The sequence below is a fragment of the Anopheles darlingi genome, chromosome 3 (genome assembly GCF_943734745.1).
Source record: "Anopheles darlingi chromosome 3, idAnoDarlMG_H_01, whole genome shotgun sequence".
Taxonomy (NCBI): domain Eukaryota; kingdom Metazoa; phylum Arthropoda; class Insecta; order Diptera; family Culicidae; genus Anopheles; species Anopheles darlingi.
The window spans coordinates 57,454,542-57,478,202 of NC_064875.1; the positions used below are offsets into that span (position 1 = coordinate 57,454,542).

Consider the following 23,661-nt stretch of genomic DNA (forward strand, 5'->3'; position numbering starts at 1 on the left):
TGCGAATGCTTAATAATCGTATGTTCTGATAAACATTAGAAGATCCTCGTCGAAACGGTCATGATTTTTATAAAAGATATCTCATCCACAGTTCGCACCTGTTATTCAGCTATGTCTTGTACCAACCATCCTCATCCTCAAATATTCAAATTGTATTGCATATTTTCTTTTTTATATTTCCAAATGTAAATTGGTTTAGAACAATTTTAACATTTTCGATCACAAATAAACAGTCCATTTAGTGAATTTAGAACAACAGTAAAAGCAAAAACCCTTCACTTCACGCTTCAAGCTGGATCATACAGGTCTATAGAGGAGAGCTTTAATATGCAATTAGCAAAACAAATGATTGGCTTTCCAGTGTTTTATCCGCCGCTACCCGCCACCGGTGCTGATCATGTTGTGTTTGCTTTATGTAAGCTACCGCACCTGAACACACCGGCCCACGACACATTCGTCGCAAACGAGACAAAAGTGTTATGATTTTTATGTTGTTGTTTTGTTTACGATGTCTCCAGTCTCCAGCATCACCATCGGTAGGCACGCCGGTCATTCATGCCATTGTGATGGAACTCTCATGTGCGCTTGGCTCGCCCGGTGTTGTGTGTGGCCATACCGCGATCGACCGTTCGAAGCGCTTTTCAAGCTCCCGTTGTGGAGTAATATCTTCCGAAGTGACATAATACCGGCTGGGTGGACGATGCGCGAAGCGGTCTAGCGTCGGGCCGTTGAATTGTGATCGTTATTCAATATGTTTGATTTGTTTGTCTGCGACGATAAATGATAGACTGGACTGGAAGCATCTTGAGAAGAATAACATATCGTTTCGTTTATTTCAATTCTTGATCAAGTTCGCATTAACGATGGATCAACACGATTGATTGTGTCTTATACTTAAGGAGTATAGAAGAGATCAAAAGATTGGATTTCATTACATTCGAACGTTGTTTAATTTGAAATGTGTGTGTGTCGATTCATGTCTGTATCACAACTAATCGATCTGCTTGTACTTTATTCGCAGAAGTTCTTTTTCGTTTTCGAAAAGTTTTTATCATAAAATCCTTATTCGATTGGTCTTCCTTCTTCAGCACACCACGATTAAAACACAGGCAAATTTCGATTGATTCTAGGAAGTTTGTGTCTATTTCAGTTTTTCTTCTCCTCTCATCTCCCAGGAGTTCAGTTAGATATCACATTCAGCGCTGGAAGGGAAAAATGCTCCTGCAACGCGCAGCCATTAGTAGCTGCTGCTAGTTTGGTTTCGTCACTTAGTGGTGGTATCCACCGTACACCTGCGGGTGGTGAGCATGGCCGACCTTCTTGACGACAGCCTCGAAGCCGCTGTGCTTGTCCGATTTGTACTCAACGACGCGCTCGGTACCGTCAGCTTCGTGCAGCGAGTACTGTCCCTTCACGACATCACCATCCCGGACCTCCCACTGGCTCTTGTGGTCACCGGTATGGGGATCCTTTACGCCATACTCGAACTTGTACTTCGGGTAGGCGTAGTAGTCCTTGTGCTCGTCATGATGATGACCGTATCCACTGACACCACCGTGCTCACCTCCGTAGTACTGAGCCGAAGCGACCACGACCAGACAGGCAACGAGGGCGATGATCTGCAGGGACGAAATTCGGGACAAAAGGATTCACAAGCCACGATTAATTCCCGTTCCTGGCGAGTGCTCCTGTGCTCTGACGATACTTACTTTGAACATGTTTGCTCGGGGATTGGGATTTGCTGAGTGTGGTGTTGCTAACGATGGGAAGGCTAAGCGGTAACTGATACCTTACTGGGGCACGCGGTCGGTTATTTATACGCGCGAGCGTCTAATGAATCCGCGCAGTGCCCACCTCCCGAAAACGGTGCAGCATAACTCGATTGTTATAACATCAACCATAGCCGGCAGGCTGGCTGGCTGGCTGGCTGGCTCGGGAAGGGGACCACGGAGTACGAGGGTACTCGCTTCGTCAACGTCACGAGTATCGTTCAGCAGCAGCAGCAGCAGCAGCAGTAGAAGGAGGAGGATGGTCCACGCTATGCGCTATGGCGATGGTACTTCTGGTACACGAGGACACTGGTCACCGACCGGCAGTGCTGGCGATTGGCGGGCAGCCGGTCTCCCCCTGGTTTTCCATACGCACGCCACCCACCCAAAAGGGGGTGTACCCGGAGTTTCGCGAACCAAACCAAACCGGCGGCGTTATGAGCGTTAGGTACCTGGTTGGTGGAAAATGCAATCCACCGCTCATGTTGGGGCTGGTGCTTGGCTGTTGTTATGTTGTGTTGGTGGCTGTGGCTGTGTTTTTCTGTTTGTTTGTCTGGTTGTCCAGCTCGGGGCACCTTATTTTTTGCCGCACAATTACATTCACTCTCAGTTCTCCACCTCTCCACTCCATTCCTCTCCAGCGCTATGGGCTGGCCACGAAACGAAAACGCCACACGCCACGCGGGTGTTGCACAAAGTGCCATTAAAATCAATCGATGGTTCTCTGCCGTGCCACGAGCGAGCCAACCAAGTGCTGCAGTCGAGCAATTAACGATTGATCCATATTCCGAATCATGACAGATCGTGTGAGTCGCTCGAGTCGAGAATAATGGTGCTGACACTCCGGTGCGCCCCGGTTGCCAACCTGCCTGCTGTTGCTGGTGGTGGTGGCGGTGGGTGAAATGATGATTGGAAAATTGGAATTTGAAAATCTCACCCAAAACCCACCAAAAGCAGCTGGCCAGATATGCGTGTGCATGGCAATCTCAGGTTTGTTTCGACGAATGAACGGACACACGCACGCAGGCATGTTCGAGATACTTTCCGACGAGGACTGATCAGAGGTAGCTTTGATGAAAAGTGAAATGATGCCAGACGCGAATGGAAATGCGATCCGGTAGAAGAATAAAGTGAAGAGCGCTCGGTGGCGGTTCAAGAACAAGGCTGTTGTGGACAGTTGGCAAAAGTCGAAAGAGATGTCCCTGGGATGTGCATATAAATATATCATTCTGCTGCTCCATCAGCCATCAGTTCGACTTCAACTCTAGCAAAGCCTAGTGTACCGTGGAGTAAACCGCAAAAGAATCTCACCCAAAACATCAAACCAAAATGATCAAGGTATACTAAGGAGCAGCAGGAAAAGTTTTGGAATCCAGTCTCATATCCTTTCCGTTTCCGTTCCTCAGATTATCGCACTCATCGCCTGTCTGGTGGTTGTTGCCTCCGCTCAGTACTACGGGCCGGAGTACGCGCACAAGGAGCACCACGATCACCCGAAGTACAAGTTCGAGTATGGTGTGAAGGATCCCCATACCGGTGACCACAAGAGCCAGTGGGAGGTCCGGGATGGTGACGTTGTCAAGGGAGCGTACACGCTGGAGGAGGCCGATGGCACGCACCGCGTGGTCGAGTACAAATCGGACAGCCACAACGGTTTCGAGGCCAATGTTAAGAAAGTCGGACATGCTCATCACCCGCAGGTCTACGGAGGAGGACTACCCGCTTCTCACGGACGCCCCGAGTACGGTCACGGATCCGGTGCCAGCTATGCCAACCTGGACAAACACTACTGAACCGATGAACCGTACCGCGAAGGGAATCCAGAAGCCTGAGGACGTCGTGAAGTTACGGAAAAGAGTAAACTGTTGTTGATATTGAAACTTACGGTCTTTCACTTTGGTTGTAGCTGCAATCGGTGCTGATTTGAGAAGTCCATTCTCTGCATACCTGGAAAAGGTTTCCGGCAAGTTTGACTGTTAGCGTCACGAAACAGATCCTTGGCTGCTTGACCTACTACTAAATCGTCCTCCTGTCCTGTTAATAAATAAATTAGATATGAAATTTACTCAAAGAATTTGACTTCTCAGGAGATTTGCTGGAACACTTACCAAATCATGAACCAAACAGAACATTTTTTAATAGAAAAAAATATGTTTGGTATACAGGAATTTTGATTAGATGTAAAAAATCGTTCATTGTAACACAATCAAAGTATTGATTAAATATCGAATATCTCGAGAAAATATGTGGTCATGTGCTTGTTGTTTTCTTCAAGATATTTTTACGTCCCTTACTCTTTGTAATCTATAATCACTCTAGTCTCACGGTATATGATCGAATTGAATATTGATAGGAGTTATTTACTCTACTGAGGCAATTTTATTTGGGCAAACATAATAGCATTAGTTCTATGCCTCCATTGCTAACAAGAGATATATGGGTTTGTTTTGTTTCTTAATCGCTGTATTCGCGAAGATCGCAATCGTATCTTAGAGTAAAAATAACGGTTTAATACGCGCTTCAACCACTATTTTATTTCGTTTTGCTCATCGTTCGGATGTTTTAAAAGCAGTAAAAATGCGTTAGAAAAGCACTGGATTCAGTATTTTGCTGATTTACATTTTATTTATTGCATGTGTTTCTGTGTGTTTGGTATGTTTGAGTTTTCAGTGTATCACATTTCCCTTTCCATTGATTTCGAGCATTGCTTTGGTCGCATTTAGTAGTGCTTGTCGACGTTGACGTAGCTGGCACCCGATCCGTGTCCGTGGTGCTCTGGAACGTGCACGGGGTGGATGGGATGGACGGGATGAACTGGGTGGTGGGCCTGTGGGTGGTGAGCATGTCCGACCTTCTTGACGTTGGCCTCGAAACCGTTGTGGCTGTCCGATTTGTACTCGACCACGCGGTGCGTGCCATCGGCCTCCTCCAGCGTGTACGCTCCCTTGACAACGTCACCATCCCGGACCTCCCACTGGCTCTTGTGGTCACCGGTATGGGGATCCTTCACGCCATACTCGAACTTGTACTTCGGGTGAGCATAGTGTTCCTTGTGCTCATGCTCTGCCACATGGTACTGGGCGGAGGCAACAACCACCAGGCAAGCGATGAGTGCAAGGAGCTGTAAGGAAATGTAGAACATAACCGTTAGTTCTGATCAATTCTGAACTATTCCAACTGCTGTTTCGCGGCTTTGCACACTTACCTTGAACATTTTGTTTGTTTTGTTTGAGGTTGATTGTCAAACTTCACTGCGGAGATGTTTTCGATGCGAAAGCTACCGTTGAACTGATGCTCCATTCGTCCCAGAATCTGAATATTTATAGCGAAATGGATGCTGGCTTTCTTCGCTCATCCCTGCTACGAGGAACGCCTTGGATGAGCACAATTAATTGCTCACTGTGCGGGTGCCAACAATGGAACTGAACTTGAGCGGCGAGCTCATTGCAGCGCGTTGTTGATGATCCACTTTTGTCTCTATTTTCGTACCGCACGCATTATTACGCGTGCCAATGTGTTTTCGGTTAGGATAATTATGAGATCGATGTTGCGCATCCTTTCGCAGCTCTAATGTGATGCCAACGTATCGAAGTGATTGCCTCGGTAGCACCAAAAGGAGGTCTGTGCAAAATTGGCTCGGTGCGAAATGTGGTTTCGTCCTTGAAAATGGAGTGTGTACAGAACAATAAAGGTGAGTTTGATTGAAAAAGCTTTCTTAAAATACCAACTGTCCGGCGAGCATGTCCACATTGCAAGAAATTCTCAACATTTTAGGGGGTAAAGCTAGTGGATACATCAGAAGTGAAGGTTACGAAAAAAAAATAGAATTTCGGTCAAGCTATCATGCTTCAACTTTTCGGGTGTCATTGTAGAGCACTTTCATCGAGGTTATCACCTCACGTAAGCAACTATGTGTTCAAGGAGCTGCCAATAGAGTAGCAACAATTATGTTCAGAACTCAGAGAACAAAAGATTGTTCTGATTTATTTAGAATAGGATCCAGAATATTTCATTACTACCGATACAATTTAAAATATTCTTAGAAACTTTATAATCTTTCACGAGAGTTTTTAATCCCCTACGCGCAGTATCGCATGGAATGAATGGTCAAGATCATTGAGATTTTTCAGCTAAACGAATCGACATAAAGCTTAGGGTGATGCCGCAGTTATTACAACGAAATATGTTTCAATTAAAATCATTTATTGTCATTTGCTCGTCTTATCTGTTCAGGATAACTCAACATTAAAAATACAGGAATATATTTATCGATAAAGTATTTGTTATAGACGAATGAATGCACCAGTAAGGCAATGTGTTTGTTTCAATCACAGATAGGAAGTTTTATTTTTAAGAAAAAGCATAAACAGTTTGCGATACAGTACAGGTGTGTCTGCTCATTTAGCGTGGCTCTGCGCTCGAGAGCCATCCAATCCAGCAATGCTCAACAGCGCGCTCGGTAACAAAATAAATAATGGCGTCTGTCTGAACTGAACGCGGTCTAGGTTCTGGGTTGTTTTTTTTTGTTGTTGTTTGCGGTATTATTCGGTAATCTCAAGTTTGATCCTCTTTGGCGATCTGCAGCGTGACCGGCGAGATGTCCCCCCGGGGCCTATGCCCTAGTGCTGCTTCCAGACCTTTGCGTAGCTGGTAGCTCCCTTGCTGTAGTGCTCACCGGTGGCGTAAGCTCCGGCGTAGTTACCGATGTAGCCGTAGGCATTGTGTTGCTTCGGTTCGGGATGGTGAGCATGGCCGAACTTCTTGACGACCGCATTGAATCCGTTGTGGTCATCCGAGGTATATTCGACGACGCGCGTAGTACCATCGGCTTCCTTCAACATGTATCCACCTTGGGATGGGATGAACAGAAGAACAAGGGAATTCAAGAAAACGTCACAAACGACCGGGACAGGACGAAAAACCACCTACCTTTCACAACGTCACCATCACGGAACTCCCACTGCTTCTTGTGGTCACCGGTATGCGGATCATCGACTCCATACTCGAAGCTGTACTTGGGGTAAGCATTGTACTCGTCGTACTTCTTGGCATACCCGGCATCGTACTGGCCATACTGGTAGTTGTCGTACAGGTGCGACACCTGCTTACCACCGTACAGGCTGCTGTAGTCATTGCTGTCGGCGTAGCTAGTGGCCGGGGCCGCATGATGGTGCTCGTGCGCCTCGCCGATGTACTTGTCGTTCGACAGGACAATCTGTGGCTCCTGGTGCTGGTAGTAGTGCTGATCTTCCAGCAGCTCCACCGGATAGTGTGCCGCCAGTTTGGGCACCTCCACCACATGGTGCACCTGCTCGATGACGTGATGGTGTTCCGGCACATGGTGATGCTTCGTGACGAACGCGTACTGGGCCGGTTCGACCGGGGCCGATTGAACGGCCGTCGCAGCCAGTATGGCGATGGCGGACACAAACTATCAACGGAAACGGAAAGACAGAACGGGGCAGGACCATTAGGTGTCGATCTTCTACTATTGATCACTCCAGAACTACGAATTCCTACTCACTCGCAGCATTTTCGGGTTGATAACGGAAGTTTGGTTTGATAAGGAACACTAGAAGGCACAAAACACTGCACACTGCACACCGGTAAGCACACTGAACTCGTCTGATGTCGTTCTGTCGACGGCTGAACGGTTTTATACGTTCGACTACGCTGTTGCACGCTGTTGGCCTCTAGCGTTCTCGAGGACATCCGACGTGGCGTGGCTTCGCTGGGCTGCATGCGGGCTGCAGCCCCATACGGCACCGCAACACGGTTCAAAGAACTGTAAAACGGACGTCAGCAGTAGCAACAGCAACAGCAACAGCAGCAGCAGCCGCAATTAATTGGGTGAATCGGCCATGGTACACGGGCCAGTGTGAGAGTGTGGTACCAATCGTGTGAGGTGTGCTGTGTGTGTGTGTGGGCAGAACCGATCCAAAAGGTTCGCCACTCCGCTCCCCCCTCCCTCCCCCGCGGGTTGCCCTCCTTCTCAAAAACGATTCTCAAACGGTGTGTTTGTGAGAGTTTTCGTGAGAAGGTGGCGTTGAAGACATTGAAATCATTTGTTCCACCCGCACCGCGCGTTAAAGCGATGATGAAAAGCACTTCACGCACGCTTTTCCTATCACGGTGTCTGTGCTGGCGTCTTAAGCAGGTCTGTTAGGGCGGCCCCGGGCCCTGTGGCAATTGCTAATGAGTCGACCATTAGTGTGTTGATCGTCCACCGGATCCTTCATGGGATCCGTTTGTTGTCGGTGGTGATCGATTGCTGCAAGCTCACCTCGTCTGGGTGTGTGTGTGTATGATATCCCACCCTTTGTCACTGTTGTTGTTGTTGCAGAGTCTGCGTTGCTGCGCATTTGCATAAATCGTTCGCAAATGATCGGTTCACTGTGTGTGGTTTACCGAAAAAAACGGAGACCAAATTGGTCAGCCATTAGAGTCTTAATGCTGCCACGTTTGCTCCACTTTTAAGGTCCACCCTCAACCGGTATGCTGCAGAACATGCAGCGGGCCTGGGAAATCGGGCCGATTATCCTTGGCACTTGGCACTTTAATTGAATGACGTGGCGTGTGTGTGTGCGTGTGGACGGAGGATTGAGCTGAGTGTCGCACTTATTAGTGGCATGAAGGAATGCGGCGACATTTGCATTCGGTGAGCGATCGCGTTCTTGACCGTGTTCGGAGGAGACCCCTTGATACGCTCTACTTCCACACTCCGAACGTAGCGATTTAATGATGATCCCAAAATCCCAAAAATCCCTCCCCGAAATGCATGCCAGATGGAAAACGAAACTGCTCATTAGCGCATCAAACATGTTACATAAAGCGATCGCCGAAGAGATTCCACCTCAAAAAAAAAACGGGTTGTCCTGCAGCTGTTTCAGCGATATCATTTGGATATCGGTTTTGAGCATTTTTTGGTCGAAGCAGAAATTAATTATCAAACGAGCTTTCCGATCGCGCCGGAAACACACCGGCCAGCGCTCAGTGGGACGCAAACCGTGCATTATAGTTGGTTCGAGTTGAATGCCGGCGCCATAACCTGCCGCCGTCGCCGGACGCTTTCCCATCCGCTGCAGCGCTCCACTCCACTGTTGGGTGCAGCGCACGTCAAACGATTTTTATGATCATGATCAAACCCCGGCTACGACAGCGCTCTGCCTCTCTCCGTCTGTTGTGGTGGCTCTAGTTTGGTCAGCCAGTAGTGTGTTGTTGAAACATTTATAAATGTCAAGACATTTATGAAGCGTCGCACATCATTCGAGATATCACCAGCACACAGCACAGCGGCTGTGGCTGATGATTGACGTTTTGGCAGCTACTTCCTTCAGGCGTGTGCCTGTGGCCATTGAAATGCACATAGTTTTCCGAACCAGCCCGCAGCCCTTTCCACGCTCGCTAGCCCGCCTGCCGAGCACATATCTTCCTCGGTCATCACGTCGACGTGTGATCGACGATATTGTGATGATATTTTGAAATCGATCTGACTGCTCGCCGTTTCGCCGTTTTCTGCATTGAGCTCGAGCTGCCAAAAACACAACTCTCGTCACCTCGGTCGGTCGATTCGATTGTTACCTTGACGCCCGGCGTACGCGGGTGTGTGTGTGTATGCTTGCGTTCTGTTTTGCTGCTTTTGGTTCGCTTTTCCAGCCTCACGGCCTCTAATGGAAAAGCGACCGGAGAGCGCGATCGTCGGCCCTCGATGGCCCGTTTGGCTCGAACTTGGCACGCTGCAGCGTCGCCTGACCGACCGACCAAACGACCAACCAACCGACCGAGTAATGTAATGGATTGGAAGTCGCGCCTGTGTGCGCTCGTTCGCTCCGTTTTACGCCTTTTTTTACGACGATGTTCCAGGCGCTGGCTGCCAGCGATGACGAAAGCTCGTCATGGCGCACACGATCTCGCGCCATGACCAGCGCAATTTGCCGAATGGTCCATTTTCAAGGCGATCGAGCGCGCTGTTTGCAGCCCTCCTCCCCCCTCTGGTGTGGTGCTGCAAGGTCCCGGGCGTAAGACGATGCTCGTGGAATGCATCTCTCATATGTGTGTGTGTGTGTTTCGGAAAACTCACTGAACGCTTGGTCAACGAGACAAACACCTTTTATCAGGCCACGATTGACACAACGTGCCTTGCATGTTGCGATGAGCAAGTCGATTTGCATGAGCGGTTCTTATCGCTGGAAACGCTGGTAGCGATTGCGAATCGATCAGCGAAAAACTAGATTGCTGTAAGCGTGAACACCGCTAAGAACCGCTCGTTGGTTGGTAACCAACTCGCATGCTCATGACATACTCGCCTACTCCATTTTGCACACCGCCAAACCAGTCGAATGGCCAAGCCAGTTTGGTGCAGCATCGCCTCGAGACATTGTCCCCAGAAAAATGGGTCAGTCCCGGTCGGTTTGACAAAGTGTCCAGCTCCATCCAGTCCAGTCCAGTAGCAGCAGCAGCAGTATCGAGCGCGCGAGGCGAGCATAAACATTAACGCGATCTCCCGGCCCTTCGTCAAACCCACGAATTCCATCGTAGCACACTGCGCTCAGTTTCTCGATTAGCGTAACATATGGAATGCAAAGGAAAGGGAAACCCCCGCTGCTGCCGGCAAGCTGCAGATGGAATGATGTTGATGATGATGAAAAAAAAAAATGTGCGGCACGCCAGGCCACGGATTTGACGGTGGCCTCGCCGCCGGTCTTGTCACTCGCGTCCGCGCGGAGCTGGCATGTCATTTTCCGTGCCTCCCAGCTAGTGAGTGAGTTGTTAGCGGCGGTGGCCCGAAATCGGTGGCGGGCGGAAAACATACAAACCTACATACTGCTTCTGCTGCACCGGGAGCGAGAGGGGGGAAAAAATAGGGGTTTTATTCAGGGGGGGGGGGGGGCCTTCGGAGTTGCCTCAGCATCACCAGTAGCAGCAGCAAACGCCGCGTGTTGGGCAAGGGCTCTGTTCCGTGTTATGGATCAATCGTGGAGAAAGAAGGTCCACCTAATTGCTGTCTCGATCGTCGTTGTCGTCGTCGTCATCGTCTTCGTCGACCGCTGATTGATCGCTTTATTGGTTTCGGCGGTTGACGTTGGGTGGGTGTGGGTGTACCGCACAGATGACACTTTAATAAGTGATTATTAGGCGACTTGCGTCGCAATCCAAGCCGGCAACTCTGACAGCGAAAAGTTGCGAAAACTTTTCGAAAACTGAACGGAATGTTTGTGCTACTTGGAGTAAAAAAGAAAATCATTTTAATGATGCCGATGACAGAAACGCATACCATGCCAATGCTACTCCATCCCTTCAGCTAGCTTTAGCAGCAGCAGCAGCAGCAATCCAGAGGGAAACACATTGTAACGGCTACCACGAGATGAACCAATCCGCGGCGCAGACTCGCGGCCACAGTCAATGGACGCGGGTAATTTAATTCGCGGAAATAATCGGCGCGCGCGCGCGTGTGTGTGTGTGTGTCTGGTGGTAGGTTCACCCAGGGTTCCAGCAACCTGTTACTAGCCCAACAATACCCTGGACCCAAGCCACACTTGGGCCGACTGACCTACTTCTCGGACCCAGTGGCTGAGCTTACGCTCCACTGAAATCGTGGCAGCCTCATCGCCGATTGCATCAATGGGGCTCTGCCGCTGCCGCTGCCGCTGCTGGTCGATGCTGAAAGTGAGGAAAATTATGTTGAACTTGAATTCGATGCCGCTTCGCTGCTACCCTGAAAAGCTCAAATGGAGCTGCGAGCAGCCATTAGTTTTCCTTTTACGCTGCCTCCACCGCAGCGCTGCGCTGCGCAGACATTTTTCACTTTTCTTCTCTCTCTCTCTCTGCTCCGTCTCCAGCTCCGGCTCCGGCTGGGTTATTATGTCTTCGCCTTTGGCCGGGCGATCACAAGTGCTGCGCGCACCGCTTGCTGGCTTGCTGGCTGGTCAGTTTGTTTATGATTAATGAGAGTGAGAGTTTTTCTTTCTCGATTGGCCCCACCCCCTCCGCTCTAAGCAGCAATCGTCGCGGGCCTCCTTGAGTCGAGGGGGCTCTCGTTTCGCTTATATCAGACACCCCCCTGGGCCAGACGTCTACTGTTTTCCAGAAGATGAATAACAATGGGCAGTAGCAGCAGCAGCATCGCTCCAGCTAACTGGTCGTTGAAGGAGAGATGTTGGTTGAGACGATCGACAACTTTTAGGCCTCTCTCACTCCCTCTGCGCTATCGAGTGCCCACGAGCGCGAGTTGCATAATGGCTATGGTCAATTTTATGCACGAACACTATGGCAGCGAAATATTGGTTGAAGAGAGGCAATCAGATGACAGATGTGATCTACACGTGGAGCGTGGGGTCGTGGGGATGGGACTTTGATTTCGAGAAACCGCTTGGTGTAACTCAATTAGATTAGAGTTTATGTATTTTAGATAAGAGATTGACGTAGATAAGGGGCCATTAAGATAAATCGCTTATAGACTAAGCGGTCAATTATAATAAATCGGACCAGACGATATACCAGACACCAATGATTTATACAACGATTCGGGAGTTCAGGAGAGGAGCTTATAAATAAAATGGCTTATTGGCTATCTTCGTTATCATTCAATGCCATAGAAAACTATTAGCAAATCATCGAGCACCTCGGTGATATCCCTTATCTTTTTTCTATTAACAGAATTCAGCCAGTGAAACAGGAATGGTCCCAAAATTTTCCACGATTTTCCATAAAGGATCATCAGATATTCCATTTTCCAATCCCTCTTCCTGTACGGAGATTTAATGCCGCGTTTGCTGGCGGTTGGAAATAATAAAAAAACGACCGTTATTTTTAAAAATTCAAAACCCGGTTTAGTGAGTTGGTGGTGAATTTCTTTGGTGAGTTTGGTGAGTTGCCCATGTAGCCCAAGTACGGAAAGTACGCCGTTTTAGTAAGACAAAAGCGTACTTTGGTCCTGGGACAAAAGTGCGACTTTATCCCGCGATAGGCAGTATGAGACGGCAGTAAAAACGGCCTCGAATCGGTTCCAATCCAACCGGTGCGGTTTTGGTACTGTTTCCGAAGGGTTCCGCCGTTACCGATTCAAAGGCCCTCTTTTTTAGAAAAAAAATTGAAAGTAGACTTTTCCGGCCCGAAAGTGGAGTTTTGAATTTGAAAGTAGAGTTTTTTTGGGCTGAAAGTAGAGTTTTAAAAATCACTATAAATTCGCCGTTTAACCCTTTTTCGATCGGAAAAAAACGCCAATCGCTAGGGGATAAGTGTCGGAATCGAAAAATACCAAAAAAGCCGGTAAGAAATGCCGGGAATCGACAATTTCTTGTGCCTGAAGTTGAACGTCGTGAATTTCCCCAAAGTAGAGTTTTGAAAATCGAGGAAAACTCGCATTTTGGCCCTTTTTCTACTAAAAAAAAAACGCCGATCGCTGGGGGATGATTAATAAAATCGGAAAATACATAAAAATATGTCGGAAGCCCACAATGGTGAATTACCCTCAAAGTAGATTTTTGGGCCTGAAAGTAGAGTTTTTAAAAGTTGCGGAAAATTCGCAATTTCGCGTTTTCAGCCGGGAAAACCCACTCTGGCAGTTAGTTTTGAAGTAAATTTGAAGAAAATCGACCCGGAAAAACAAAGTTAGTCCTATGTCAAGTCGTGTTTTTGAGATTCGTCTAAACGGCTTCTGCATCATCTCCAGCATCCATTGCACTGAAAACGCTATGGAAAATGATAGACTTTAATGAATAAAACCACTTTTATCGCTGGAGCAACTTGCCGAACCGATGAAAAAGTCATGAAAAAGTCGTGATTTCCTCCCAATTCCACCGTTACCGATTTAAATGTCCACATGCGATTCTTCGTCAGCATCGATATCAGCATCAAAAATTCCTAGGGCCACTTCATGCTCTCTGTTGAAGCGCAGCAGCTTCGTCTTACGTCGCCAAGATAGATTGGGGCCCAATAAAAATCGGAACACGCTTTTGAGCGAGCATTGGAGTACCGAATACTATCTAGTTTGTAAGTAAACCCGACTTATGCTTTTGATTTAATGTTGTGCCGACTGGGAATCAATTCGATGCTGTCAGCGAAAGCAAACCGTCCCTTGTGGTCGATCTCATTCATCATTACACCCCCTCCTCCTCCAGATCGATTGAACAGCGCGTGGCCGCGGTTGATTGAACTTTAGGCTTTAGGTGTTTTCGGGCCCGTGCTCTGTGCGTGCCCTTGAACTTAATTTTGGCTCGATCGACGGCGAGAGGCGGACGGACCAACGGCGGTTGTTGCTAAAATTAATCACCTCGCTAAAAGAGAAGATCGGCGGTCGGTAGACTGACCATTTGTTGTGTGGTTTTTGTTCTTCTTTTATTAATTTGCTAGCGAGTAAGGCGGTGGCCTCGGCCTCGGCATCATCAGTTTGCTTTTATGACTTAACGAGGAGACGATCGAAAAACTCGATGGGAAAACATAAAAATTCAACTATATTCAAATCAAACCATAAGAAGATTTCCTGCTAAACGATCTTTATTAACTCTTAACCGCTAAATATGGCTAAACAGACAGATATTCCACAGACACCCATTCCAGCAGAAATACCACAAGAAGACGCTCTGTTACTGTCTTCGAAGCTGCGTTTTCATGTCACCGCTGATCGGAGATCCTCGCTCGGTCGGTCGCTTTATGGTTTATGGGCATTCCCCTGGACGAATGCCACGGGTTTCGTGTTCCACAGGGGCTGCGGTGGTGGCGTCTTCCGGCCGACGCTGTGTATGTTGTACTGCTGAGAGCTTCCTGCAGGCATCGGGGATCGGAGGAAGGAGATCAGTGCATTCCGAAACCGGAAGGCCGATGACACCGTAAACACACTCACCCGGGGCCGTTGTTTTGATGACCGTGCGGAAGCCACTGTCACCTTCAACCTCGTAGTGCACCGTACGGACGTATCCTCCCGGCTCAAGGACACCGTAACCACCGTGCACGTAGTCTCCCTTCCGATTCTCCCAGTGATCCAGCGATACGCCCGTCGGTGGATGATCGATGTAATACCGGAACGAGTAATCGATCTGTAGAAGGAACGCAGAGACAGTCGCGTTAGGGACAGGGCGATTCCATGAAATAACCAGCTCAATTTCCTAATTGAAACATAATTGCAGCTCGCGACAACGACAACGGAGCGCGAGTAGTTGCGAAGAGAAGCGAAACTATTCGAGGCTCGCAAATAGACTGCCATCGAGCCAGAGTCGTTCTTCTTCTGGTACCGGGCAACCGGACCACATGGTTTGTGGTTTTCGCTGAGACTCCCCTCTTGGGGCGTTCCTCTCTCTCTCTCTCTCTCGTCATACGCCCGTCCCGGTGTGCCCGAACCCAAAGCCAAACCACCGGCTACACTTTCGCTAATTGAAAGTAATTTAAGCGTCATAAATTCTTTCAACCAAAAGTTCAACTCGGTCGTCTCGTGCGCGGAGCAGGAGTCTGTCTCTCGTGGGGCTCCGTCAGGTAAGGGCCCCGCTGTTTGATTTATTGCCAAAGCGGCGATGGGCGATAGTTTCGTGAAATGAGTGGCCCAAATACCACGCACAACGTGATGGCGTTTGTGGTTTCGAGGGGCCTGGCAGTGCAAGATACCGCGGTCATCATTGGTCGTCGTGTGGTCGTGTACTACTCTTGTACTGCCTCAGTGTAGGCACAAACTGCCTTTTTTTTAATAAATCTCTTGCTTCTTATCGCGTCTATCTGGTTATGACATGAACGGGGGGGAGTATCGGTTACCTCTGCTGCACGCTGATAGTTGGAGACGAACTCCACCAAATGCTCGCCGACCGTCAAATGCACAAACAGCTGACCGAAAAGGCCGGCACAGAGTAGCAGCGGGTACATCTGCGAATTAAAAAACAGTCAAACAGTGGCGTTAATAGTTAACCAAAGCATCGCACGAGTTATATCTACATGCTAGGTATTTCGATCAGTTGTTCCAAAACATATTGTTGATTCGTTTTCTGTCCTTGGAGCGGGTTCGTCGTCGTCGCCGGCGTTGAAGTTCAAAGACTGGAATCCAACGATTCCAACCACCAGCGTGTCATTTACCTTTTTGGCGCCCGTTTCCCTTGGCCTGTTGTTGGCGTTGTTGGCGTTGTTGTTGCTCGTCCACTCTTTCCCGAAGGCCGATGGCGACGTTCCGTTCACTTGCTCCTGAAATTTAAGCATTGATGACCTTGATATTTGCGTCACGTCATGTGCTGGACCGCTGCAAGGAAGGTCGGGAGCAGCGGATCGCGGGGAGCTCCTCATCATTAATAAACATCTTTTGCCCAAAAGCATTGGCTCCTCTCCACACGAGAACCACTTCTTGCTGGTGGTGGTGGTGGTGGTGTTGTTGTTGTTTAGTCCGTTGTATTATTTTGTTACCGCTTCGCTGGTCATGCCAGAGGATTTTTCGGGACTTCGGAAGCGATCGCCGCAAAGTATTTCGTTTTTTTTTGGCTCTGGATTCCTCATTTGTGGCCTGAGGCATGTCCAGATTAACATTTCGAATCGATTCGCGGAGCGTGGGTTGTTCGCTCCGTAAATTGAGGGTGACATTTTGGTTGAAAAGAACGGGTTCGTTTGCCGATCGTTCGATCAAATCGTTTGCCTTTGATTGATTAAACACTCCCGTAAAAGGTCAGGCACGTGTCGCCATCTAGAACTTGCGGATGGGATGCTGGTGAGGATTCTTCCGAGAACCAAAGGGGGGAAGAGGGTTGATCAAAACTTTGACACTTGCTTTGACTTGAGCTGATGATAAGGGCATCGCGGCATGCTATTGTTCTGGCATTGACTAACCGGTATTTCCAAACGGGCAAGCAAAATCGTGAAATCCTGCTTTGGAGGGATTAATACACGAAGAGACGCTGCCAAATACCACTCTGGCATCTCGGCTAAAAGCTATTTTTGAGTCATTTGAGTTCTGTGACCAGCTCACAGCTACCAAAAGCCCAGTTGACTCACCGCCATAAACACCATTGTCGGCGTCATTGTGTGCTTGATTGTGAGTGAATCATTTCCGTTTTCCGGATCGATTGCGCCTGATTCTCCCGCACTCCCTCTCCACGGGATTAAGAACCATTCCAGTTATGTCTCCTTGAACCGGGCGAGCCTGCGAGGCAGCTCTCCTCCCCCAGGTGGCAATCAAACGCCATGCTGCCATGCCATGGTTCGATGATCTCTAACCCCCCCCCCTTTCTGTAGTCGTCAGCATGATCGTCACGATTCCAGATCTTCACGAGCGATGCGCCTCGAGCCTCATCCTCTTTGCGATGCGATGCGCGCACTCCCTTCTATTCTCGTTGGAACCACTCAAGATCACGATCAAAGCCATTCCCGCTCTAGCGGCCACTCAGTTCAGCAACCTGAACCCTCGGTGTGGTGCGAGGAGGGTTTTTTCCTTCAATTAAAGACCCGACCAGAGACCAGGACCAGGTGCTGGTGGCGCTGTTTGTTTACAGGAAACGGAACGTACCGAGCGCAAAATGAATCGTTAGTTGGGGACCACAACCACGACAGACATTGATGAACGTCTTCTTTGAGATGCCATCGAAGCAGGGGGCTGTCGTGTAGTACCACCATGGCCCCCCCCAGGTGTCATTGCCAGCCTCAAGTTCTCCCTTTTGGCGATCACTTAACGAGACGCGACGCTTGTTTTTGTGTGACGCGAGCGCCTCCGTCGTTCGCGCGATCATCGCTTCCTGCCAGCTTGGCTTGGCTTGGCCTGAACTTGGCATTGACTTGGCGTTTTGCTCCGACTTGCGCGGTCCGACTGTCCGCCTGGCATGTGCAAATCGTCGTAATAAGCCGCTCAAGGCCGGGCACTGCTCGTTCGCACTTGACACTTACACTCATCTCGTTTCGTTGTTTTCCTGCAGCAGCTGGATGGAGCTTTGTATTGTGTCTTGAACCAATTTTATGCAGCACTGCAATGCTGCTGCTGGTCGCGACACACACACGCGCAACGACCACTGTCTCGGTAGCAAGATCTGATTCGATCCGGCGAGAACCGAACCGATAGCGTTGCACTCGCGAGAGAGAGAGAGAAGGACTCGGATTTATTGTCGCTTCCAACCGATCATCGAGTTCCCAGACCAATACCGTCGGGCTATTGTTCAGTTTTCGTATGCAAATGCAGCGTTATGATGATGAACTGATGCTATTGGATTCGCTTCTCCTCGGGTACCTCAAACCACCTCGCTGCTCCCTCGATTCAATCTCATTTAATGTGGTTCGTTGCGTTGCGTCAAGGGCATGTGGCATCGGCCCTGTACTGTTGCTGCTGCTGCTGCTAAATGTCACACCCAGGTGGCATATGTGGTGGCTTCTCAGGGGCGCGATATGGATCTTCCAAAAAGGCGTACATTGTGACCTCCTCCTCCTCCCATTCTCATTACGGCGCCAACGGTGCGGCGTCGTTGAAAATTAAAAACCAAAATCGAAACAAACGAACCGACGACCGAGTGACATCCGTTCCGGAGGCGTAAATTGAGTTTTTGTTTTTGGCACGTTTGGCGCCTAGTGACGCACACGCATGGCGCGTTCCATCTCGATAGGCCACCACCATTTGCCGTGCGGTGCCGTGGGATTTTCTCTTTGCACCGGGCGCTCTTTACTTAAAGCGGATAATCGAACTTTAATAATGATTTAAAGCTTGCATTGGCGACGCCGTCTGCAGTGACACTCCCATTCCGATCATTCATCGATCATCATCGTGGTCGCGGTGCTTGACAGCGGTTGAGCGATTCATTTCGTCATCACGTTAGCCGGCGGCGAACGATCGATCGCAACCAGATGGTCTGTTTCACCGAGAACTTCTCGCGAGCCAAGCAGCCCACCTGGAGCGCACTTTCGTAACATACCCCATTCGGTCCCGCTGATCGGTGGCCAAAGGGCGTCTCCCTGATAACCATCGCGGTAAACCGTTACTTAAGGTTACCCGCTTGGGGTCATGCAGTTGATGAACCCACTTTGACAGCTCAGCAACATATAAAGCGTCGAGAGAGGCTGCTTCCAAATGTTAATTATCTTTCCGGCTAGGTGGGGCGGCCTCCGGCGCCAGGTACCATATCGGTTGACCGCGGTCATCATCACCATCGCTCAGCGCTCTATCGCGTGAAGGTCTGTGTGGCGGTGGACCGACCGGACGATGCTGATCGCTGAGCGTTTTTTATTTTGCCGTTTTCCCAGCTTTTCCTGCATCACGAGGGTCTGGTACGGGGCCGGGTGGGTTGCTGCAGCAAATTAGACGAGCATAATTAATTTTTTGGCCATCATTAAGAGCGTAAGACCCTGGCAGAAGGGCTGCAGAGTTCAGGGTCTTGGCGCAACCTTTATGTTAGGGGGGCGCAGAAAGGTTATGGCGAGGCTGCTGAGGGCGTCAGCAGAGCGACTCTTGCAACTGTTGCGTCCGATGCGGTGTTCGAGTCTGTACCTCGTTTGGGCTACTGATCGTTGAGAAGATAAACGATCGGTGAGTGTAACGATCACCTATTGATAGTCAATCGAAAAGACCGACAAAAGGTGTCCATACATCGTGGCCAGGAGTTTAGATTCTAATTTACGCGACTTCTAATGCACGTTAATGCGCTCCGGTCGTGCCCTGTCCGAGCAGCGCAATGGGACTCAGCGATTGTAACTAGGGGACAGTCCCGGGATTGGTGTTTATGTAGTATGCAAATTAGCGAACTAATTGAAGGCACGAATTGAAGATCACATCATTCAGGTAGTGGTCGAACAGGCGAACACACAGCTACACGCCGGGCAAGTGTCAAGATTAACGAACCAATTTCGTAGCTCCGATTGGTTGTCGTCGTGCCATGGAGCACTACCGACAGAGCTCCGTGCTTGCACCTCGCGATAGATTAACAGCTCACTGCGAACGTACCACCGGTGGCCATCGGTTGGTCAACGCGCGACGTAAATTCGCGTGTGATGTGTGCTCCCACTACCACTACCACCAGCAGCAAATCGGTGCACCAAAACGGGTGCACACTGCACACGATTTGGACAGTTTAGGTTGGCTCCATTTTCCGGCACTGCAACGGTCGCCGCAAAGGTTCGCGCGTCTTGCATCTCGACCACTCGGTGTGCACCGCCAACTGGTAAACCAAAAACCGCAAGCCGCGATGTGCGGTGGCCACCATCTTTAACCTCGACGTGCGAAGGAGAGCAGCCGTGCTGCACCTTTATGGTCGCTCGGTTATTAACAATTTATCAGTCGCTCACGGAGCCGCAAGTGCCGCGCGATTTGCAGCGCGATTTGGATCGCCAATGGCGATGGTTGGCTGGCAACATGATTGATAAGCTATAGTGTGAGCCGCCGGTGCTGACGGTGGTGGTGATGACATAAGGTGAGAACGTAAAGTGTCCTAACATCCCATAAAACTGTCCATTGTGCAATAATGTGCGCTAGGAGGAGGGTCATAATTTAGAACCGGCGTGGTTGCAAGGTGAGGTGAGTCGCCGGCGCTGATAAGTCACACAATCGACGGATCGAAGGTGGTTCCGATGGGCGTTGGCAGTCGCTTGAGAGGAAGGATATCGCACTGCAGGGGTGCGATCGATCGCAATCAATTGAAACTTTGGCGCTGGGCGCTCACCGGTGCCAGCTGTTCTTTGGGGGCTGGGCTAGATGATGAATAATGCATGATTTATGTCGCCATTTCGTCATACAATGTTGCATCGTGCTTTGGCCGTTTAACCTGGTTGGCCTTTCACTTGTACATAAAATGCGACACCGCTACCGAAAAAAGAGTTTATCGTTTCACCATCGAAGGTGCTGACAGCTTCCATACAGTGTCCGGTACCCTTTTTGATTGACTATTGCTGGCTTGAGTGTCCGTTCTCGACGACTGATCGAGCGAGCGAGCGAAGCTCTTCAAGGACTAACTCCCGACTGACATTGACACCGTCAATGGTGCTCGGTAACCATCTGCTCACCATCGGTAACGATGATCTTTGAAATCTTCCTTTTTTTTTTATAAAGAAATCATCAGCAAAATCGCGTGTGTTGGTGGTGTACAGGAGGTGGTTTTGCGAAATGATGCTATGATGCTCCAAGTGCACGGTGTATGATCAGTTAATGACGGGAATCGGAGTTATGAGCCATCAAATTGGCGGTTTAGATCATTTGCTCTCGATCCACGAACGTTGGTTCACACACAGCACAACGATCTGCGACGATCGTCCGCTCCTCGTTAGGCAGTTTTGATTAATATAACCAACAGCCTCCCTCGCTCCCAGTCCTCGGTAAAGCTATCTCGTTGATTAATGATCCCCGAAATGAGACGAGAGATACTTTCTATTACCGTTTGTCAAGCGCAACAGTTGTCGTTTATCCAGTAAGTTCAGCTCCGACCGACAAAAGGCAGGCACTAGAATCACTAATTGGCGCAGGGGATCGAAACCATTTTCTCACTCGGCGCTCCATTTCACTTGCTCACCAGCGAAGCGTAGCGGCATTTGGTTAAAGTTTGCGCAATAATTCACTTCCAATTTACTGTCCAACTCTTCGGGACTGTTATCCGGGGTTATCCAAACACGAGGAAGGGAGCGATGGAGAGGTGAGCCTTTTTCCCATCGCCCTCGAGAAAATGGCTTCCCGAAACCATCATTACAGTGCAGTTCGCAGAGTTTGAAGCGTTAAGCGTTAAGGGCGATCCGTCATGCTGCTTGATATTTTCGCGCAAAATTTAAAGATGCGCTGCATGATCGTGACACTTTGATGACTTCGGTGAACTCTAATCCGGTGGTCCCCCCCAAAAAGGACGGTCCCCGTGTGTGCTGCTTGACAATGTTTTTTTTTCTGTTTACCGAGTAACCGAGCTGCTGCGCGTTTTCTCCGTTTTTCTTTTTCGTAATCGAGCACTCGGTCCATCATAAATCAAGCAACCTACTAAGCTGTTGCTATGACTCCCGCAGCTGCTGGCTGGTGCTTCTGCTCTTCTCACTTCACGCCGGCGCTCGCGCGGTCACATAAAGAAGCTTAAAGTTATTAATCACGCGGCGTTAACTTTCGATTCGGAGATGAAGCTGGCAGGAAAGGGAACCAACGAAGACGGCGACGACGACGACACCAAAGGACTTACCTTTTCTTTATCCGCAAACTGCACCAACCAAGCCAATGTGTGTGTGTGTGTGTGTGTGTGTGTGTGTGTGCGGCCTGAATTCACACTCCGGTAGAATCGCGCAATGGCGCGGTCACTATAGAACCCGGACTATCGCACTATCGAACGGACCACTAATTGAGTTTTTTTCCCCCCGCTTCGCTTCGAGCAGCACACTTTTTTCTCTTCTTGCTGTTATAGATGTTGATAAATGCCGCGATGGCCACCGCACACGAAACGCTAATCGACAATTGGTGACAATGTGGCCAGGACCGTTGTGGCTGTGGCGAGACGCCTTGGATCGATCCGCAATCGATCGATCGATCGATCGAACGTTCGTTCGATTGATGCGCGGATGACGAAACTCTGTGCCCGTCTGGTCTGGAGCGCTAGCACTACTAGCAGCTCGGTTGCCTTTGGCTGGTGGCTTGGAAATTAGGTTTAGACGAGATGCGCAGAGCCCTTCGCCACGGAAACTCTCATCACGGGCGCATCGGTCTGGCCTGGCCGGGCCGGGCTGACCCCCTGGGCACCACGCTGCCGTGCTGGTGTTGGTGATGGTGCCTGGCCTTAGGAATCGCTCGGTGTGGCGGTGCGGAAGGTGAGGTCGCGAAGGGAAAGGGAAATCGACTAGAAATCGGCTAATGGTTTGTGCGCGCGCGCGCACGCCGAGCGCACATTGGAACGCAATCAGCATCCGTAGTGCCTCCTTCTCCTTCTTCCAATGTAATGACCGTGGAAGGTTGCCGACAACTACGGGGTTACTACGTCTACGGAACGGCACAGGTGTTGGTGTTGTTGGCTGTTTGCGGCGACCACATTTGCAAAGTACATAAAATATGAGATAATATCTGTGCGCGAAGATGAGTCTGCGGTAGAGCGACGAACGACGAGCGACGAGCGACGGCGACGGCGAGGACACCAAGATGGCTCCGATGGTGCGAGGCGAGAAGCAGTAACCCGAGGAGCACGTGCTAAGGGTCACCGCACAAAGCCATTCAATTGATTGCACACAATGAAGCAATCAGCGTGTTGGTGGTAACGGGGTGGTGACCGTCTCCAACCGTCGTGCGTCGTCTTCGCTGTCTAGGTCGTCGAAAGGATTGCAAGATGATCGTCGGTTTTAGTAGCTCTATATGATCACTAAGTTCAAAGGGTCCTACCTCTCTCTCTCTCCCTCTCTCTTCTTCTACGTAATTACTATTCTTGCAAGGTGCAATCCTCGTGCTTGTGTGTGTTGAGGCGAATCGAATGGATGAATATATGAAAATGCCATCTCCATATTTTGGAGAAGCTGATCAACGCAACTATGTAAGGCTGCTCAAAACTAATTACTCGCCTGTTTGCTGTTTGTGTAGATACGAAGACAATCTATCGGGCCACCTATTCCCGTGCTGTTTGGTGCGTTCGCTGCTAAAGGAATAAATTATAAACCGATCAATAACCAGGCAGTAGATGAAGACACACGCCATTGCACGACGACGACGACGACGACGACTCGGAGCATTCCATTCGCGCCATTCTATGCCTATTGTAATTGCATGTCACTCTGTGCAGTCGATTGTGTCGATCGCGCGATGGCCCACACGAATACACAGGCGGCCTCTTGATCAGGAACATGACATTGAATGTCATCATGTCATTCTGCTCCTCCTCCTCCTCCTCTTCCTCCTCCTCGAACGATGCCAATTCAATTTCGAGTGAGTGAATACTTCGATCGGCACGATCGCGCGATCGCAAGTCTTTATTTTATGCAAATCATCATCATATGGCGCTCATCATCATGGCGA

General features: G+C 49.5%; 5 protein-coding genes across 6 annotated transcripts in view; 1 reads left to right on the forward strand and 4 right to left on the reverse strand.

Annotated features, from left to right (window-relative positions):
- The window catches only part of LOC125955643 (uncharacterized), a 2,489-nt gene extending 742 nt beyond the window's left edge, over positions 1–1,747 (reverse strand). The window contains exons 1-2 of the mRNA XM_049686782.1: positions 1,710–1,747; positions 1,286–1,619 (exon numbers count right to left, since the gene is read on the reverse strand). Of these exons, the coding sequence (XP_049542739.1) occupies positions 1,286–1,619; positions 1,710–1,718 (343 nt within the window). The 5' untranslated portion in view covers positions 1,719–1,747. The remainder of the gene's footprint in view (positions 1–1,285; positions 1,620–1,709) is intronic.
- An 816-nt stretch (positions 1,748–2,563) lies between these two features.
- Positions 2,564–3,562, forward strand: LOC125955645 (cuticle protein 7-like). Its single transcript, XM_049686783.1, has 2 exons — positions 2,564–2,575; positions 3,146–3,562. Exons 1-2 carry the CDS (start codon positions 2,564–2,566, stop codon positions 3,560–3,562), a joined length of 429 nt encoding a protein of 142 aa, XP_049542740.1.
- Positions 3,563–4,488: 926 nt separating this feature from the next.
- Positions 4,489–4,992, reverse strand: LOC125953873 (cuticle protein 19-like). Its single transcript, XM_049683678.1, has 2 exons — positions 4,975–4,992; positions 4,489–4,890 (listed from the first exon to the last, which is right to left on the reverse strand). The coding sequence occupies exons 1-2, from the start codon at positions 4,981–4,983 to the stop codon at positions 4,489–4,491; spliced, it is 411 nt and encodes a 136-aa protein (XP_049539635.1). The 5' UTR covers positions 4,984–4,992.
- Positions 4,993–6,388: 1,396 nt separating this feature from the next.
- LOC125953863 (uncharacterized) lies at positions 6,389–7,302 on the reverse strand. The gene is made up of 3 exons (XM_049683665.1): positions 7,294–7,302; positions 6,699–7,200; positions 6,389–6,618 (listed from the first exon to the last, which is right to left on the reverse strand). Exons 1-3 carry the CDS (start codon positions 7,300–7,302, stop codon positions 6,389–6,391), a joined length of 741 nt encoding a protein of 246 aa, XP_049539622.1.
- Positions 7,303–14,257: 6,955 nt separating this feature from the next.
- On the reverse strand, positions 14,258–22,240 carry LOC125953869 (cuticle protein 7). Of its 2 annotated transcripts, XM_049683672.1 has the most exons (5): positions 21,854–22,240; positions 15,825–15,929; positions 15,510–15,617; positions 14,611–14,803; positions 14,258–14,531 (listed from the first exon to the last, which is right to left on the reverse strand). In XM_049683672.1, exons 3-5 carry the CDS (start codon positions 15,615–15,617, stop codon positions 14,419–14,421), a joined length of 414 nt encoding a protein of 137 aa, XP_049539629.1. In that variant the 5' UTR covers positions 15,825–15,929; positions 21,854–22,240; the 3' UTR covers positions 14,258–14,418. The 2 variants fall into 2 exon arrangements, with proteins under 2 accessions (XP_049539629.1, XP_049539630.1); XM_049683673.1 differs by lacking the exon at positions 15,825–15,929.
- Positions 22,241–23,661: the final 1,421 nt, after the last annotated feature.